Consider the following 19,092-nt stretch of genomic DNA (forward strand, 5'->3'; position numbering starts at 1 on the left):
ACAAAAATTTATTTACTCTATGACCTATTGTGTGCTAGGTTTTGGGGAAACACGTTAGATAATTTAGACAGGATCCCTGTCTTTATAGAACTTGCTTACACAGCCATAAGACTCAAGGTTTTTTCATTCTCATTTTTTGTAACTTGTCAGAATTTAGAAATTGTTTCCCATTTCTTTTGCTACATGTTTTAGGTGCATAATATGGCTTTCTAAGGGCTGGTGGTCTGAATGTTCTCGAATTAGTATTCAGTATGTGCCAGGCAAAATCCTGGATACTGGGGATTCCATAGTGAAGGAGAAAGACAAAATTCTCTGCCGCATGGAGCTTGCTATATTATAGTGAAACCCCAATTCCAGAGCTTTGCAAGATTTATTCAACTTCAATATGCTATGTATACCATACGCCACAACATGCTATGTATAGGCACTAAAAAAAAAAAAAAGAAAGAAAAGAAAAGGAAAGGAAAGAAAAGAAAAAATGAAGCAACCATTCTGAAAAGGCAGCAATGCAGAAGTTGGTGCGGAAAAGGAATTTCTGGTTCATAATTATTTAAATTGGGATTCACATAACCTCCCTCTCCAGGTAATCCAATTATCTGTAGTTCTAATGAATTCATATATATATATATATATTTATATATATATATATCTTCAGCTTTTCAGGTAGGATAGCACAAAACAGACACAGCAGGCTCCTGTAGTCTGGCATATTACTTTGCTTGAATTTTTGGCTTCGTAGGCAGAAAACTTTAAATAGTAGGCAAAATGATGAGAAGTGAAGCCCAAGTGTTTATTAGGCAGTTTCCAATGGCAGAGCAGCGCTCCCACATCTTCCCACCCTCCAAATCAGGACTTGCCAAAAACTAGCAGGCAGCACGAAGGAGGAACTTTCTGAGATAGCCTCTCACCTCTGAAGAGGAATGAAGGAGGGGGAGTGGAGAGAAGGTACTGTTGTGATTATCTCCTCTATTGTGGATAAGGCTGGTGCATTTTTGTTCTGTGGGATCATTCTGTATCAGCAACATTTCCCTTTGGTACTTACTAAAATTAGAATAAGAAATGTTAATTAGTTGATTTCATTTATCCGCTGGATCAACAGATTTTTGCTGTGTACTTCCTATATGTCAGGCCCTGCTTTTGTGGGTCTTGTGGTTTGGGTGGCAAGCCGATGACGAGTGAGGAAGTACACACGGGACTGGTATCACAAGGTGGGGGAAGATTCGATCGGCTCACGGGACATGGGGTGCTGGGTATGTTAATGAGCACGGCAATAAGCTGCAAGCGCATTTTTTCATTCATTCACTCAAGAGTCAACAAGAATTTCTGATCACAAATGACTCTGCGGCCAGACTTACGGTGGCACCTGAAGACAGTCCCTGGAGAATTTCACAAACATTGACCCGGTTTCCTAGCTGGGGTCTAACCGACTGAGCCTCCCAGGCACCCCATCTAACTGAGGGTTAGGTTAATTTAGATTAACCACCAATGCAGTAGTAGTTATGAGAAAGGATTATTTTCTCTTCCTTTTTTTTTTTTTTTAAAGATTTTTATTTATTTATTTGAGAGAGAAAGTGAGAGAGACCACAGAGGCAGAGGGAGAAGCAGACTCACCACTGAGCAGAGAGCCCAATGTTGGACTTGGTCCCAGGACCCTGGGATCATGACCTGAACTGAAGGCAGATGCTTGACTGACTGGGCCACCCAGGCCTCCGCAAAGAGGATCATAGTTCAGTAATGATAATAGTAATAGGACCAGCTAAAATTTATTGAGCACATTCTAGGTTTAGAGCACATGCTAAAGCCTTTACATGGATATCCTATAACCCTCAGAATAACCCTAAGGTAGGTAAAATTAATATCTCCATTTTACAGATGAACGCACTGAGGCTTAGAGATGAAGAAACTGGTCCAAGATCACGGATCTAGTAGGTGGTGGATTTGAGAGGTCACAGAACCCACCACCATGTCATGGAACTTACCAGGAGTTAGGTTTCATTTTTAAACGAAGGCTAGGGACAGGAAATGAATCTGCATACTTAGCCAAACATGTTAAGAATGTGAAAATAACTCACTCCCAGTTTCTACAGTGTTTCAGAGTAAATAATCTCAAGGAGCCTGTCCAAGCATGCAACTTTTTGCCCACGCGCTTGCAAAAGAGAAGACAGTGCTCATTGCAGAGAACACTTATATTTTCCACCTGCCCTACTCCTGGTAATCACCTATCCTGGTTTCTTTTCAAGGACCGCATCTGAGCAAACCACCTTACCTCCCAAGCAACAGGTGTCTGCTTACCACCTGGAGCAAGACAAGAGAAAGTGGTCCATGGTTGGTCTCAGGTGAACACTACCATTCTGTTACATGAAGGTTTGCAGAAACCTAGAGCTTTCAATCTTCTGTGTTTCATCGTATCTGCTATCAACACACATGCTTGCCTAACTGTCAACTTTCCCAAGCGTTCTGTGTAAATGCAGAAGAACCTGGTCTTAACAAGAGCCTGGAGGCACCAGGAGGATCTGTTCCTCTTCTTTCTCCTCCCATTCATCATTGCTATTAAGCATTTATTAAGCATTTACTGTGTACCCAGCACTCTGCTATAGTTGTGGGCACATTCCTGCTTCCCAGCAATCGTATGAGAGGTATGAGATATAATGCTTGAACTCACTTCTCAGGCGATGAAGCAGACTGAGGGGTTTTTTAACTGCCTCAAGGTCACACAATGAGGAGCAACGCCTGGATTAAAACACGGATCTGTTGAACTCCAGAGGACGCGCTCTTAACTGCAAAGCTACAGGGCTGGCCTTAAAGGATTTACAATAAGGCATAGGATCAAGGAACAATGGGCCAGATGTGTGGATCTAAGATAAGCCTGTATTTACATAAAGTGATAGGGCTGAGATTTAGAGGTTCTTAATCTGGGGTTCACAGACCTCTGAGTGTCCAAAAATAGATTGCAGAGGCCTGTAACTCTCTAGGACAGGAGTCAGCAATTTTTTTCTTAAAGGACCAGATAGGCTTTGCAGGCCCTATGGTCTCTATTGCAATCACGCATGTCTACCGTGGTAACGCAAAAATGGCCACAGACAATACAAATGAATGGGCAAGGCTGTGTGTCAATAAAACTTTATTTACAAAAATAGGCAGGGGGCCAGCAGGCTCTACAATGGTGTGCGAATTCTATGTGTCTCCGTGCATTTTCGTTGTGATTAGAAGAGCCATACCTTTCTACAGCTTCTCATGAAGACTGAAAATCCAAGATGGCTATGAACTGGTCTAAATGATCTCCAAGCCCTTCTAAGCTCAGACATTCCCAGATTCTGTGATTCTACATGTGTTTTAAATCAACACTCTCTTAAAGACTCTTTCTCCCTCGCAGGTCTTAAGTGGATTATAATCACCCTCCGTGGAGAAGAAAACAAAGAACCTACCACATTCTCACCTTCCCAGTCTTACCTGGCCAGATGGTACCTGCAGGAACACAAACACATCCCCGCCTGGACTATGGCGGCTCAGTCCTTCCCCAGCCTGGTGTGAGGTTTGCTGGGGCATCTTCTTCTTCCCAGAGAGCACATTCTACCTTCTCCTGAGCCTTCTCCACCAAAAGCCCTCACTTGTCTTGACCACCATGATATGCAGTTTGGACTCATGGAGTCAGCCGGGCCAGCCCAGATGATGCCTTGGATGAGCTTGACTGACGCATCTCTGCATCTGTTCAGGGACCCCCTCCCAAGAACACCTAATTCTTTCTCTTCGGATTCCCCAGCTTGTAGAGCACATTATCTACCACCTTTGATGACACAAGTACGGAGCTTACCCTGCCTCCCACTCCATGGGACTTGTCTGCTCCCAACTGGACAATGCCGATGATGCTCCGTTGTGTCCGCCACAGAGCCTGGCACCATGCTTTATGTATATTTTTTAGGCTCTTAGCACCGAGATTCCCCCAAAGCTCTGGCCAGTTTTAAATTCTCGCATTACTTCTGAAAATCTAAATGACGATGGTCCAGTCACCTCAAATAACAAACCCGATTGACAGCTTTAAATTTTAAGGGGTGAAAAAGAAAAAGATATATTAAAACAGGGAATCGCAAATGCTATGAATCACAAAGTGAGTGCACTTGGATCCCTGGTTTCTGAGAATGGAGGACTGGTCCCAGAGGAAAAAGCAGGAGAAAAAGCAGAAAGGGAGAAAGGCCAGAGGGCAAGAGAAGGACACCGCGAACGACGAGCCTGACAGGTCCACAGGGGAAGGACAGGTGCGCGGCGGTCTGCACACTCGGCCAACTGCGCCTGCGGTGGAGCTCCGCATCGCCGGAATGCCGCTGTTTGTCAGAGGGAGCGACCACCGAGGAAGGAAATAAGCCAGCAAATGAAAATCAAGGGAAGATCCATCATTTAGCCAGGACTGGTGGAGACTTTATTCCATATCAGACGCTGGTATCTATCACATCAGGGTTGGTGTCAGCTCTCTGAAATGAAGCCACGTGGTGAGGACCATATCGCCAACTAGTATTTTGGTTCAGCTTTGGTGACCATGTTCATCGGGCAGCAGTGTGGTGCCCCGTAAATAGAAATGGGTTTTGGAGGCGTGGGCTCCTCTTCTGGCATATATCTTATATGTAAAGTACGTATATATGTATATATATATATATATATATATGTACTTAGATGAGTATAAAATACCAGATAAATGTAAAATTGACCTTGTTCTTTATACTTAACAAGGTAGTGGGTAGGCGGGGGTGGGGATGATGGCATTTCACACAGAAGGCTTGGTGACTCAAGGAAACGTCTTTTTTTCCCCTCGGTAATATCTGGTCTGGGATTATTACTGCTTTCGCGATGTTTCTAGACATACTTCTCCCCTTCAGAAATGCCAGAGGTGAAAAATACTATTCTGCTGCTATAATTTGTCACCCTGGCTGCCTGAGCAAGAAAGATCTGCATAGATGGTTTAGTAATTAAGCTTCTCAACACTGCATCATAAAGTTTTATTCTGGTGAAGGCTATATTTATCAGCTAACAAGTGTTAAATCACCCCACTGCTCCAGCCGTTTCTCACTTAAATATGCTCCTTTCAAAACGGAGCAGCTTTCCTTGGCTGGCTTGATTTAATAAAAGTTCTTGTTTGGAAATGCCACAGTGCTGTGTGGTCCTGTGGGATGACAATGGCTCCACATGCTACCGACCCCGACTTCCCGGGGGTTTGCCCAGGGTCTTCCAGGGCCCCCGGGCCATCTGAGTTTCGTGGCCTCCAGGGATGGCTTCCAGCACAAGATATTTTTCTACCCATTTCAATTTCTGAAAGGATAGAGGTGAAGGAAAATAAAGAACACAAGCAGTGGGTACGTTTTATTTCCTTATTTGAGCAGCAGGAAATTAGCCTCTTCCTCACAGAGACGGATCTACATGTAAAATGAGTTTTTAAAACGACTCAAAATAGCGAAGCATCGATCATCTACATACTAAGCAGGCTTGAGCCTTTTCCTGTAAGTGCCATAGTTTTCTCAAAACAGATGTGGAATTATCAGGGAATTAGAGGGAGTAGATATTAAAAGTAATCAGTAATGACTTAGACGAATCTTTTCTCTAAGTAACTCCCCCTGCCTTCATAGGTCCTTCCTTGCTCTTTTCTTTGGAGGATGTGGGCTCGTGGGACGAATGTAACAATTGTTCTTAAGGCTTCAGGAGGCTTTTAATCCAATGGCTCCAGGATGGCATCAGTTAAACACAAGATAGTTAACACATCTGAATGTCTTTTCTGTCATGCTTCGAGGGTAAAACCCAAAGGAAGACAAATGTTAATCAAATATGGGCCAAAATGATGAAAGAAATCTCAATATCGGTCATCTTATCAACCCAGAAATCAAATGCAGTTCCCCATTCCTTTAGTGACAGGTAGCTGGTGTAGAAGGCGGGAATCAATTTCTGTCCAGCCAGCGAGTGACGGGAAGCAGGTGGGTCACTGAAGCATGTGTGTGATACGCTGAACCACTAAGTTGGCAAATATTGAACTATTTTAAGTGCATCTATTTTCCAGTTCAGTAAATTTTCTTGTTGTATTAAATTCATTAAACTCAACCCAATCTAAATACCACAGCACATCCCGGGGACCATAGGAAGGCAGTGGCACCCGCCAGCCAGCAGAGCAAGAGGTAAAGATCGATCTATATTCTCTCAGCTTCTATTTAATTTTTACCTTTCATGTTAGGGCTGAGTTTTTATTTTAAGGTGAAAAACTATGACACGACTTGGAGAGTCAACTTGGATCCGGTTATTATGTGAAAACGTGAAGAGGGGTTTATCAGTGAATTGTCCTCCAAACCACAGTCCCAGAAACGATGACATCTATGACCTATGATTCAGGATCATTTAATAACCAGAGAGAGACAGAAATTACTCTCTGTTAGCCACAGTTTGGGAAAATCTTGCAGTTCAGCAACTGGCAAAAACACTGAATCAAGGACCGACTTGAAGATTAAAAACGAGTATTGGATGATAATTATTCTTTATTTAGAATGGAAATTTTCAAAAGAATAAAGGTTTTGGAACATGAACTATTACTTTGGTTGGACCTGCTTCTTTGGGAGGGTCATTTGTTATTCTTAACCAGTGTTTTCTTCTAACAAGGGGGAGTCATGGCAATTTAGAAACACTGTAAAGGTGCACGGTACAAGGAATTTTCATTCTAGCGTGGGTTGTAACTGTCAAAAATCATAAAATCAATTTAATACTCCATATGAGAAATTTTCCAGTAATTTCTCTCAACAAAATAGAAACCAAAATGATCGATAACAGACACTTGTGAAGACAAAAACCCGAAGCTCATGTAGAGAACAAAGATACAGGTACTAAATGTGGTTCTTTAAAGCTTCTAAAACACACCGGGCAGAAGTGACGCAGCCATCGAAGTTGGACTGAGTGAATGCGTCCCCTCCACACACAAGGAAAGGTTTGAGATGAAGCGTCAACTGGCCATGGAAGTCGGCAGCAGCGTTTGTAACCTGAAGAGGTTAAAAAACAACAACGACAACACAAAAGGATTATGGTTGATGCTCTCTGCCCTCTTGCGCTGTGATGTCAGCACCCACCTGGGGAAATCACCATGTCTCACAAAACTGAGACCCCCTAAGCCCCTCCCCTCACCCAAGGATTCATGCTGACCTTCTCAAACGTTGACATTTTCACTTAGTTGACAAACTTATCAGAAGTGTGTTGAACCAGAAAATCAGTAGGTCATGAGAGGCTTAATTAGTTGGAAGTACAGTTTTTTTTTTTTTTAATAAGGGGAAATGATATTCATGAAATCATTTACCAATGATAGAGTCCCTGCAACATGCCAGACAAGGGAAACCAAAAAGAGAGGAAGGTGTCCTTAGGGAGTTTCCAGTTCAGCCCAGAGTGCGGGCATCGGACAGCATCTAAGGGCTAAGACAGGGTGAGTAAGAGCGCGCTATGGGAACGCCTGCGACACTAGGTGTCTCTCTGGATAGAGAAGCCTTCAAAGGGGAGGGGATGGGTCACTTCACTTGAAGTGAATTATACCCTCATTTTATTATGTTCAATTGCAATTTGATTTTTCCCCAGCTTTATTGAAGTAAAATTGACAAATAAAAATTGTATATATTTAATGTGTACAACTTGATGTTTTGATATACATATGTATACATTGTAAAATCATCCAGAATCAAGCTAATATATCCTTCAGCTCACATAGTTACCATTCATCTTTCCTTCCTCCCTCCCTTCTTTCTGGTGAATCACTTTAGGATCTATTGTCTTAGTGAATTTCAGGTACACAGTACAGTATTGGTAACTAAGTCATGTTGCTGCATATTAGATCCCCAGAACGGACTCACCCTGTGTAATGGGTGATTTGGACAAGCATCTCATTCCCCCCTCCCACCAGCTCCTGGCCTTCACTGTTCTACCCTCTGCTTCTATGAGTCTGACTAGTTTAGATTCTGCATAGAAGTGAGCTCATGAAGCATTTGTCTTTCCATAGCTAATAATCTTGAAATCGGCTGAGAAGACCTTTGAGTGGCTAAAACAGACAGCACAGAGTGTAGATACTGAAAACATAGACTTCAGTTTTCCGTCAGAGCCTTTAAATTCCTACTTTGTTTTATTTTAATTTTGTAAAGATTTTATTTACTTATTTATCTGAGAGAAAGAGACTGAGAGAGCACTTGTGTGAGCAGGGGGAGGAGCAGAGGGGGAGGGAGACGGACAAGCAGGCTCCATGCTCAGTGTGGACCCTGATACAGGGCTCGACCTCATGACCCTGAGATCATGACCTGAGCTGAAATCAAGAGTCAGATGCTTAACTAAGTCAGCCACACAGGTGTGTCTAAATTCCTACTTTGGATAGAATTTAAACAGGTTGGATTATTTGATTTGCCAGTGAAACACTATGGGAAGAAGAAGACTGTTAGGTACTTAAACATATTGATGATTTCAGAGTGCAATAGCTGATAATCTGAAAACAAGGGATGCCATATAAACATTCAAAAACCAGATAAGACTGGGCAGAAACTTGGCAGTCTGGGGCCACTGTATAGAGAGGCAAATAATGTTCTGACTCCTATTAGGCCATGAGGGTGTTGGCTTTGTTTTCCTGCAATCACCAGCGCTCCTGATGATGGCCCCAATATTCAAGGACAAGTTCTAATACGCATAAAGTATTCCTTGTTAGCATTTCTTTTAAAGTGTGCCACATGCCAATGCTTTACACGTGTGCCCATTTAATAAACACGGCCTCACTGTCAGTTACTACTGTTCTCATTTTATAGAGGAGAACTCTGAGACTCAGAGATTATCACCTGCCTGAGGACAGAGATCGACGAGGTGAAGAAACAGAGATTCGAACAGAGCAAGTGGACTCCAGAACTTACCCTTGTGACACGTTCAGAAACATTTCCGTGAAGACTTGATTTAAATAAAACAAAAATGTTTGATAGTCACTGATAGTTTTATGCATCTGGAAAATTCATATGAACAGGGTAACTCATTCATACACCTATACACGTATGCACCTAGGTATACAAAGTAATGCACATGCACATATATGTATAATTTTTAAAACAAAGCAAAAACTTTTGATGGTCTCTTAGCTTAACGCATCTAGAAAATCACATAAATGGGGTAACTCATTCATAGTATTCCTATATACATACATATATGTGTGTCTATGTATAATTTATACACACACACACACACACACACACACACATAAATCTCCATTTGTCGTAAAGCTTTGATACATTCCAGTTGACGTTGCTGTACAGATAACCAGCCCTACTGCACATTAACCGGTATTAAGCAGGAGGGAGCCAAAGGGAGAAAGCCCTGCCCAGGGTGAGCACACAGTGTATCAGGGCCATGTAATTCCATTCCATGAGTGGTAAATGTCAGATGATTGGCCAGCCTGCAGTTTGGGGAGGAAATCAATCTCACTGCATTTAGGTAGAATCTCCTCTTCTGCAACGACCCAAGGAGGAAACTTTGAAACACGAAGTGTGTGTTGGCAAGCTCCTCCCCCCAAGGGAAGGAGAGAGGGAGGCCGTGGGGGGAGCCCACGAGGGCCAAAGCCCCAGTCTCTCGCAGCAACGCAGCCTTTGGCTCTGCCTCCCGCCGCAGGGAGGGACCAGACCGCAATGACTGTGTCGGGAGAGCTGTCAGAGCTGAACGCCCTTTGGGAAATCCAGATGGCCTCGGCCCACATGTGCACCAAGGCTGGTCAGAAAAACCTCTCGCCACCGACACTGATGCTCTGGGGTCGCTAAGGCAATGTTTCTCTCCGCTTAAGTGATGAGCGGACTGGACATATATATCGAAGCAGAAAAAGTGGTTTTCTTTCCAAGCTGTTTCATCCTGCGTCAATGTGTTATGTGTCTTCTCTTCACCTGCAGAATGAAAACTCCTCCCTCCCCATGGACGACCTCCATGACCAAGTCTTACACAAGCCTGCTGTCTCGTCCTTTTGCTCACCTTTGCCACATATCCTGTCTACATTCACACTGAGCTGCTTCACACACACCCTTCTTTGTCCTGTTTCTGTGACTTTGCACCAGCCGTCCTGCGGGGTGATGTTATACCGCTCCCCCTCTTTGCTGCTGAGGAAATGGTCGCCCTTCTAGAAGAGCCCAGAAGTCACCTGAGCTGAGGTCTTCTTGCTCCACTGGGTTAAGAGCCTTTACAACGTGTTATTTTATGACATTACTTGTTATTTTGCGCTGTCATTATGTCCAGATTTGTCTCCCTTCCTAGACTACGTGCTTCAAAGGGCAGGGGCTGGGTTGCACCAATCCTTGTGTCCAAGGCTGGGGATGGTGCCCAGCCTCTATGACATGTGCAGTGGATGTTTATGGAGTTAAAAAAGAAAAGACAATATTGTACACACCATTGATCAAATGAAAGTCTTCACAGGGAACCATCTACATGGAAAGTGTTGTTCAGAGGCTCCCACTAAGGGGGCAGAAGCTCAAACAGAAGAGACTGTAATTAGAATGTTCTCAATAGCGACACATACAGGGCTGTCCTCTCATCTCGGACTGTGAACTGTTTCATGTGAACATCTCATGTGCCATGTATGACGTGGAACCACACAAAGCCGCTGATTCTGTAGGTCAGCAACGTTAAATATTGTCCGTCTCCATATGGTTTAACCTAAAGATTTCTTTGTATTGTGATCATTAGCGATAAAAACACACCCAAGAAGTCCCTTTGGTGTAAGAATGAAATTAAAGATGACAAGAGAGAGGAGCAGATCAGAAGGCTAACGGCGACTTAAAAGTGGGGATTATCAACGAAGTGAAGGTGATAATTAGCAAGAAATAATCCAGTGACACACTTGGCGATGTGCATTCTTCCTTCCATACCTAAGCTGACCGCTCAGACTGTCAGGCATCTACCCAAACAGAACAATCTTGCTGTGTGGCCTCAAACATAGCTTGACTTTGGGTTGATCCATTCTAGTTGGCTGTCCACAGCCCATGATTGGGTTCCTCAAAACCAGCCTTTCTGAAATATGACACTAAGTGACATCCACGTGGTGTGGCAAGAACGGAGGTCTCGCCCATTCTAGTCCTAGATGCGCAACCAAACGAGTAAGAAGATATGGACAATATTTCAACAATTAGCCCCTTGCTACTGCATTTCCTCACTTGTCATGGATGTAAATTATGCCGCATTTCATTGGATCTAAGGCACAGTCAACCGGAAGAGGCACCAATAATTTGGGCGCCAATGAGGAAGAAAAATGGTGGCAGCGTGACACAAAGCTCTTGTACTTATCTACAAGTAGCTCTTCTGCAAAACTAGAAAGGACATACAAGAGGGATATGGTTAAGCCTTTCCAAAAAGGTCTTCACACATAGAGCGTGACTTCTCCACTCTCAGACTTGTCCACATCCATGCTTTTCCCCATGTCACAGTCTGTCCTCTGCCTCCTAGAGCATTTCTTACATGAGTGCTCCCCTGAATTGTACTTTCTGGCTTTTTCTCTCAGCCACTGATACCTGTCTTGCAAGTTCCGGTCATGTACTTTCTCTGTGGTGGGAAAGAAAAGTTTCCAGACAGCAACCAGGACTCATACCCTCTTCTCGAATGGTCCTCAAATAATTTCTTAATTAAAATATCAAGGGGTTGCCTTGGCAGTCCCACTGTTAAACCACCCCAAACAGTCAAGTTCACATGTGTGAAAACAACCTCCTGACGGTGTCCTGGTGTGTACCAACACCATGGCATCTCACAAGCAATGAAATATGGAAACATAAAATTGAGTAAGGGGGTCGGGTGATGGGCATTAAGGAGGGCACTTAATGGAATGAGTCCTGGGTGTTGTATGCAACTGATGAATCACTAAATTCTACCCCTGAAACTAATTTTTTAAAAATGGGGGAAGGGGAGAAGAATGACAAGTACTTAACCTGAGTAAATGCATTACAAGTCCAAAGGTAATGAGCAGCAGGATCCTTGAAGTGGGGCCTTTTCTGGTCACAGGGTCCTGGGGTCCCAATGCGACTGTCTTCAGTGCTGCTAGTTTAAACCCTCCACATTCTCAGTTTACCCAAAGGACCAGCCTCAGGGGAACCGACAGAGACAGACTGGCTATCTGAGGATCGATGTGTTCCTTTTCAAAGTGTAAACGTACGGATTCCAGGACCCCATGGGGTTGTCTTCCCAGCCCATTCATCTCCTCACTTTCTGCAATCAGGGTGACCCCTGTGGCTCGTGTCCTGACAGGCGTCACTGATGGATGGTGGCATTCTTCCCCACCGAGCCCAGACGTGGCCGCAGCATCCTTCTTACCCGATGGCTTCAGGCAGATCAGCTGGAGTTGGCACTTGGGAGGAATCTTATAAAGCCATCCTGGCTTCGAAGCCTGCAGAGCAACCACGTAATTACAAATAAGCGAATTAAATCTTCTTCACTGTTTGTTTTTTTCCTCTTTTCTCATGAAGCCAGGATAGTCTGAAGCATTGCCTTTGTCCAGACTAGACATGTTTCAGAGCCAAGAATTAGGAGCCTATCAGGAGCAATTTCCTCTAGATGATGCCGGACACCTGCTTCTCGTTTCTTCTAATAACCTTCTAATAACCATCCCCAGCCCTGAATTCCTAACGGCCTTCCACATCCCTGTCCCTCCTTGGGTCACACTGGGGCTTTGACTGCTGTGTGAGAATAAGACAGGTGCTTTGGTTCCTCCCACAGTACTGCAAAACTGCGCATCATAACTATCAGGGCTCATGGGAAAGGTAGGGTTGGAGCAGATGGTTCAAAATCTACCGAACTCAGACCGGAGTGCTAACACAAACAGTACGCATCACAGTGAAGTGACCAGCACAGTGGACGTCCTCCCAGTCTCTGCATCTAGGGACATCTCTGTATCCTGAAGTCTGGGGCTCAGGCTTCCTCCTCCAAGATATAGGTCCTGGGCAGCAGTTGCTCCTAAAAGACTATTTTTTTTTTAAGATTTTATTTTGAGAGAGAGAGAGAGAGAAGGGAGAGGTAGATACAGGTTTCCTGCTGATCAGGGAACCCGATGTAGGGCTCCATCCCAGGACCCTGAGATCATGACCTGAGCCGAAGGCAGCCACCCAACCGACTAAGCCACCCAGGCACCCCTGAAAGACACCACTTTGATCTAATTTTAAATTATTTAAAATATCCAGGATGCAGCCTTCTTCCTCGTTTCACTGAGGGGGGAAGGTCTTTATGATCTCTTCATCAGCGGCAACAGCTTTGCTGAAGCCCTTACAATGGTGGAAAACCCAGCAGTTGTTAAGGCCACTGTGACAAGCACAGTTTGCCCTAGAGGAAGGCACCTCTGGAGGCTTTCAGGCTTTTTTTCTTCAGACCTCCCTATTTGCTAAGGCTTTCTCTTGGCTTGTGAGGAAATTCACCCAGATTGCTTGAAAACATAAACATGTCCAATACTATTCCCAAGGACACTGATTTCCTAGTTCTCAACTGCATTTGAAATAATTCATATTAAAAAAGAAAAACCAACAAGGTGCTATAAAAGACAGTAATTTTTTGGCTTTCTTATGTTGCCTTACATTCCTGAGGGTCACGTTAATTGGACTTGGGTATGCCTGCATCTGCACAAACGGAGATGTCTGAGCCCTCCCTTGTGCTTTTGATAATCACACTGAATGTTTTAAAGTGATTTCTAACAATTCCAGGGTTGGAGGGTAGCTCTTGCCTCCGATTGTTCCTGGCGTGCAGGGAGAGCTTACTGACTCCTAGTCGCACACTAAGGACTGGGGCAAACCCTGAGTAACTGCCCTTCGGAGGTATGGCCCACACTGGCAGTATGCACCACGCGGAGGACTGAGATGGCATTGGCTTGATTCTTACATTTCCTCACTTCCTCTACTCTGCAGCCAGGACGAACTTGAACCCATGCCATGGTATGTAAACAGCAGAAATTGAATATTTGGTTAACTCATTCTTTTATGGCCCTGATGCAAAGCTCAAAGGTAGTGGTTCCCAAAAGTCAATCTATGGCAAGAAGAGAAAAAAATAAGAATTATGAGCTTTTTCATGGAGTGAAATGTATTCTATTTATAAATTGGTTATGAGGTTATATCTTTACTATTTCTTTCTTTTTTCTTTTCGTTTCTTTTTCTTTTTTTTTTCTTCTTAAATTCTTAATGGCAGAATGCAAAGATAGCAATATTATACTGGTTCCCAAAACATTCAGAGGGATTTTGCTGGTCCATGAAATAAAAACACTTGGAACCACAGCTGTGGGGCGAGGCACTTGATGTGGCTCAGAGAACAGAGATGCTCAGCCCAAGGAATGTTTTCTGTAAAGGGGGTGGGGGGCCGGGGAAGCCAAGGCCAGCTTGGAGAAACCACCAGTAATCTCAGGTAACACCGCATAACCTTGGTCTGGACTCGGTGAGTGGGTGAGTAACTTTTAAAAATGGAAAAAAATCTTGTGTACGACTCATTTCCCAGAAACTTGTGCAATCCTCGTCTATCCACGTACTCATCTAGCTAGGACTGGAATCTGGGATAATTCATCCTTCATCCGTTCACCTATGGTTAAGTACTCAGGTAGTAAACTTCAGGCTTTAGAGAAAAATTGGGGTTGGGGGAAAAGGCTTCATCAAATGCAGGATAAATACCCACCTTCACAATGTATGAGGCTGGAGAGAAAGTGTGGCCTGTGTTGATTCTGTGTATACATTTCCCCACCCCTACCATGTTCCCGAGGCCCTGGGCTGAAGCATGTATCATACGCCTGTTTACAAAAACAGGCAGGAATGTAAACAAACAAAGGAGAGACCACGGCTTGTGCGTATGTTAGTGGAAATGTCTGTTTACATCTTTATAGACAGGGATCAAGCCCAGGCACTCTGAAAGGATGAGACCTCACTCATGGGTCAGTGGTGAAAAATATTATCAACCCCTCAGCAGTTTTCCTTAAGAAAAAAATTCTATGGGCCAAATGAAAAATGTAATGTTTCTCTTTCTTTTATTTCTTTAAAAGTCCCTTTGGGCACTGATGAAAATGCTGTAAAATGTTGCTGCTTCCTCTACACTTAACTCACCAAATTGCAATTTGCTAAGAAATATTTGTTATTTAAAGGCCTTGTAAGTCCTCAAAAGCAGTGAGCGACAAGGGTTGTTTTGTTGAGGATTTTTTTTTTTTTTTCGTTTTCATCTTCCCTGCATCTCCTTCTCCATGTTACGTGGCTGGTGTTGAATGAGTATTTGCTGAAAGGATGTGTGCACGTGGGGCCACCAAAAACTAATTCAAGCTTTTCAAAGTTTTAAATTCTGTGTTCAAATGGCCTTTAAACGTGGAGGTACATTTTTTTCCTCTCTGTGATAATAATTTTCCTTAGTTTTTAGTTTCTTTAATTTTATTTAGACACAGTCCATGATGCTTCCAGTTCTTGTCAAAGTAGCAGTGAGCCCGCACAGACATAAAGTCTAAATATTCCTTTAAATACCTTCCTTTCCTGGGACCCGGAGAAAGCATTCTAGAAAGCTCTAGGTATCAGGGAGGAAAGAAACCAAGTCTTCTGGCTGACTTAGCCAAGTTCTGTCTGTATCTTTTAAAAACGTTCTCATTGAACAGTCACCTCTCCGTGCTCAGATGTTGTGGCACAGCCCAAGGTCCTACACATATGGAAGATACTTGCATGATTAAGACACTGATGATACTGATTATTTCTTAACCATACGTTGTGTATTACTGAGAAGAAGCGACACTGAGAACTGGGATAACAATGATAAATGGGAGGGCTGATGATTCCACTTAGTCTGTTTTTAGGTATATTTTCTTAAAAAAAAAAAAATCACGCTTCAGGGTGCCTGGGTGGCTCAGTGGGTTAAGCCTCTGCCATCGGCTCAGGTCATGATCCTAGGGTCCTGGGATCGAGCCCCACATCGGGCTCTCTGCTCGGTGGAGAGCCTGCTTCTCTCTCTCTCTCTGCCTGCCTCTCTGCCTATTTGTGATCTCTCTCCCTGTCAAATAAATAAATAAAAATCTTTAAAAAAAATCGCACTTCTTGTGGCCCCTGGTGTTGGAGGCTTTCTGTCTGTATCAGTCTATGCCTTAGTCCTTCGTGTTCATCAGGAGCATATCAACAACCGTGTGCTTTCCTGCAGAGACCGGTGCATTGCTAATGGGTTTTTAGGCATTAGGTTCATCACGTCCTCCTGCCTGTCTGACGCGTCTCTCCGGTGTTCGAGGATACTGAATGGTGATTTCACGAAACCGTTGCTTTGTTGTGCTTCAGGGAAAGGTCTGCTCACGCGGTGGGCTCCTGGCTGCAGGGCTCTGGGTCTGGGACTGTGCAATGCCGCTGTAAAATTACTATTGGTCGGAATAACCTACGTGTGAAGAAAGTGATGTGGTTTGGTCAATTCTCAGTGGAGCTTTTCTCTTTACTGGTATTTGTCTATTCTATTTTAATAAACCAAGGGGTAGTCGCAGGGAGAAGGAGCTGCAAATCAATTATATGAGCCAGTAGCAGCTTTAGTGGGGCTTGAATGGCAAAGGACGTACTTTGCCGAAATTGTATATTCAATTCCTGAGGTCTACATTGAATCTGTTCAGATCTCTTCTACCCTTCAGAGTCCTGAAAACACTGGAGCCGTCTATTTCGACCAGGAGTTGTTCACAAGCACACAATCAAGAATGAGATACTGTTTTCTCTAGTGCTCTTGCAGTAATAACAGAAAAAACAATGGTTGGATTACAGTCCCCTTTACAGTTTTTAATTTAATGGGAGACTGTCCTGCCCTTCAGCCAGGTTTAGTATATTGATGCATTAACTCTTCAAATATGTGCAGTCGGCGAGCCTGTGGAGGGTGCTGGGGGCGGAGGAGGCACCATTTTTTAGGCAAAAGGTGATCTAAAGACTGGGATCCTTTTCTTTTCATCTAAATATAAATGTGCCACAGCCTCTCAAAGGATCCAGTTACTCGGGATCCTAGGATACAGAGGACAAAAACGCTTTTGATCTGTGAGTCTAGTCATGATGCTAAAATCATCCATCCTACTCAAGGGGGCCTAATCACTACTTCTCCCCCATTTAACAGCAGCCCAGTTCCCCACCATTCAATTCCTTCTTCGTCCCTCCCCCAACTCTGTTTCCCTTCCTTTTCTTTCTTTTTTTTTTTTTTTAAAGATTTTATTTATTTATTTGACAGAGATCACAAGTAGGCAGAGAAGCAGGCAGAGAGAGAGAGAGGAGGAAGCAGGCTCCCTGCTAAGCAGAGAGCCCAATGAGGGGCTCGATCCCAAAACCCTGGGATCATGACCTGAGCCGAAGGCAGAGGCTTTAACCCACTGAGCCACCCAGGCGCCCCTCCCTTCCTTTTCTTGATGACCCAGAAGCATGACCGTTATTTCTTTCTGGTCCTCACTTGTGCTGAATGAACCTACAGGCTTTTTGTTTGTGTTGTGAGATTTTGGCGGAAAGAGTGCCGCCATTTTGATCTTCAGCTCCAGAAACAACCTCCCTTCCACTTCCACTGCTGTGAGATTAAAAGAGTCAATGCTTGTGCTCCTCAGGGAAACAATAACGGAAGACAAAAAAAATGAGTGGTTTGAAAAGTCAGCTTAATTGAGGTATACATTATATATGGTGAAATTCACCCTTTATGTGTACTGTTCTATGAATTTTAACAATGTACACAGTCATGTCAACTACCACAACAATGATATAGAGAACATTTCTGTTTCCCCCTCAAAATTTCCCTTCTGCCCCTTTGTAGTTCATCTCTTTCTCCAAGTCACGGCCCCTGGTGACCATTGATCAATTTTCTGTCCCTACAGTTTTGCCTGTTTCGGGAAGCTTTACAAGTAGAATGATATGATAGATAGCCTTTGTGTATGGCTGCTTTCATTTGGAAAAAGCTTCTGAGATTTACTCATGTATTGCAAATAGTCGCAGGATTTATTACAGACTAGCTTTTCACGTATGGAGTTAAAACCTTTTGCCCACGTACCAGGGGACGAATATTGGGGCTATTTCTGGTTTGGGGGCAATTCTTGATAAAGTTGCTATGAACATTTGCAAATAAGTTTTTATATGGATGTATGTCTTCATTTCTCTCCTGTAAATCCCTAAGAGTGGGGTCCTTGGGTCAGATGGCAAGTGTGTATTTAATTTTGTAGGAAACTGTGAAAGTGTTTTCCAAAGGGGCTGCTGCCATTCTGCATTCCCACAGCGAGAGGGGAGGATTCTATTTACATCTTCACCAGCACTTGGTACCTTCAGAGTTTTGGATCTGAGCCATTCCAGTAGGTTGCTCAGAGGATCTCATTTTAGTTTTACTTTACATTTCCTTAATGACCAATGATGGTCAGCATTTTTGTGTGTGCTTACTTGCCACCTAATCTCTTTTTGTGTGTGGGGGGTAAAATACACAAGACATTAGTAGTAGCCACTGGCAAACACTTACCAGGTTTCTGTCTCTATGGATTGGCCTATCCAAGCAATTTCATGTAAGTGGAATCATTCACCATGTAGCCTTTGTGTCTGATTTCTTTTACTCAGGACAATGTTTTCTTTATTCTTTTTTTTTTTTAATTTATTTATTTGACACAGAGAGATATCACAAGTAGGCAGAGAGGCAGGCAGAGAGAGGGGGAAGCGGGCTCCCTGCTGAGCAGAGAGCCCAATAGGGGGCTCAATCTCAGGACCCTGAGATCATGACCAGAACCGAAGGCAGAAGCTTAACCCGCTGAGCCACCCAGGTGCCCCGAGGACAATGTCTTCAAGGTTTATCCACATTGTAGCATTTATCAATACATCATTGCCTTTTTTTTTTTTTTGTCCTTTAAATGTTTAATATGTGTATTTCTATATAATTTCCCCTGGGTCCTCTGATTAGAAATATGTTGAAGACCGGGAGGAGTCAAGATGGCGGAGAAGTAGCAGCTGAGACTACTTCAGGTAGCAGGAGATCAGCTAGATAGCTTGTCTAACGATTGCAAACACCTACAAATCCAACGGGACATCAAAGAGAAGAAGAACAGCAATTCTAGAAACAGAAAATCAACCACTTTCTGAAAGGTAGGACTGGCGGAGAAGTGAATCCAAAGCGACGGGAAGATAGACC

General features: G+C 43.6%; 1 protein-coding gene across 2 annotated transcripts in view; it reads right to left on the reverse strand.

Moving 5' to 3' along the window:
* The window catches only part of RNLS (renalase, FAD dependent amine oxidase), a 269,551-nt gene that overhangs the window by 12,061 nt on the left and 238,398 nt on the right, over positions 1–19,092 (reverse strand). The window contains exons 7-8 of one of the 2 annotated variants that reach the window (XM_032883033.1): positions 6,850–7,001; positions 3,718–3,720 (exon numbers count right to left, since the gene is read on the reverse strand). In XM_032883033.1, coding sequence (XP_032738924.1) covers position 3,720; positions 6,850–7,001 — 153 coding nt within the window. In that variant the 3' untranslated portion in view covers positions 3,718–3,719. Of the gene's footprint in view, positions 1–3,717; positions 3,721–6,488; positions 7,002–19,092 lie in introns of those variants that run through there. The other variant, XM_032883032.1, reaches the window with a different exon arrangement.

Source organism: Lontra canadensis, unplaced genomic scaffold (assembly GCF_010015895.1).
Source record: "Lontra canadensis isolate GAN:19392208 unplaced genomic scaffold, GSC_riverotter_1.0 scaffold85, whole genome shotgun sequence".
NCBI classification, from domain to species: domain Eukaryota; kingdom Metazoa; phylum Chordata; class Mammalia; order Carnivora; family Mustelidae; genus Lontra; species Lontra canadensis.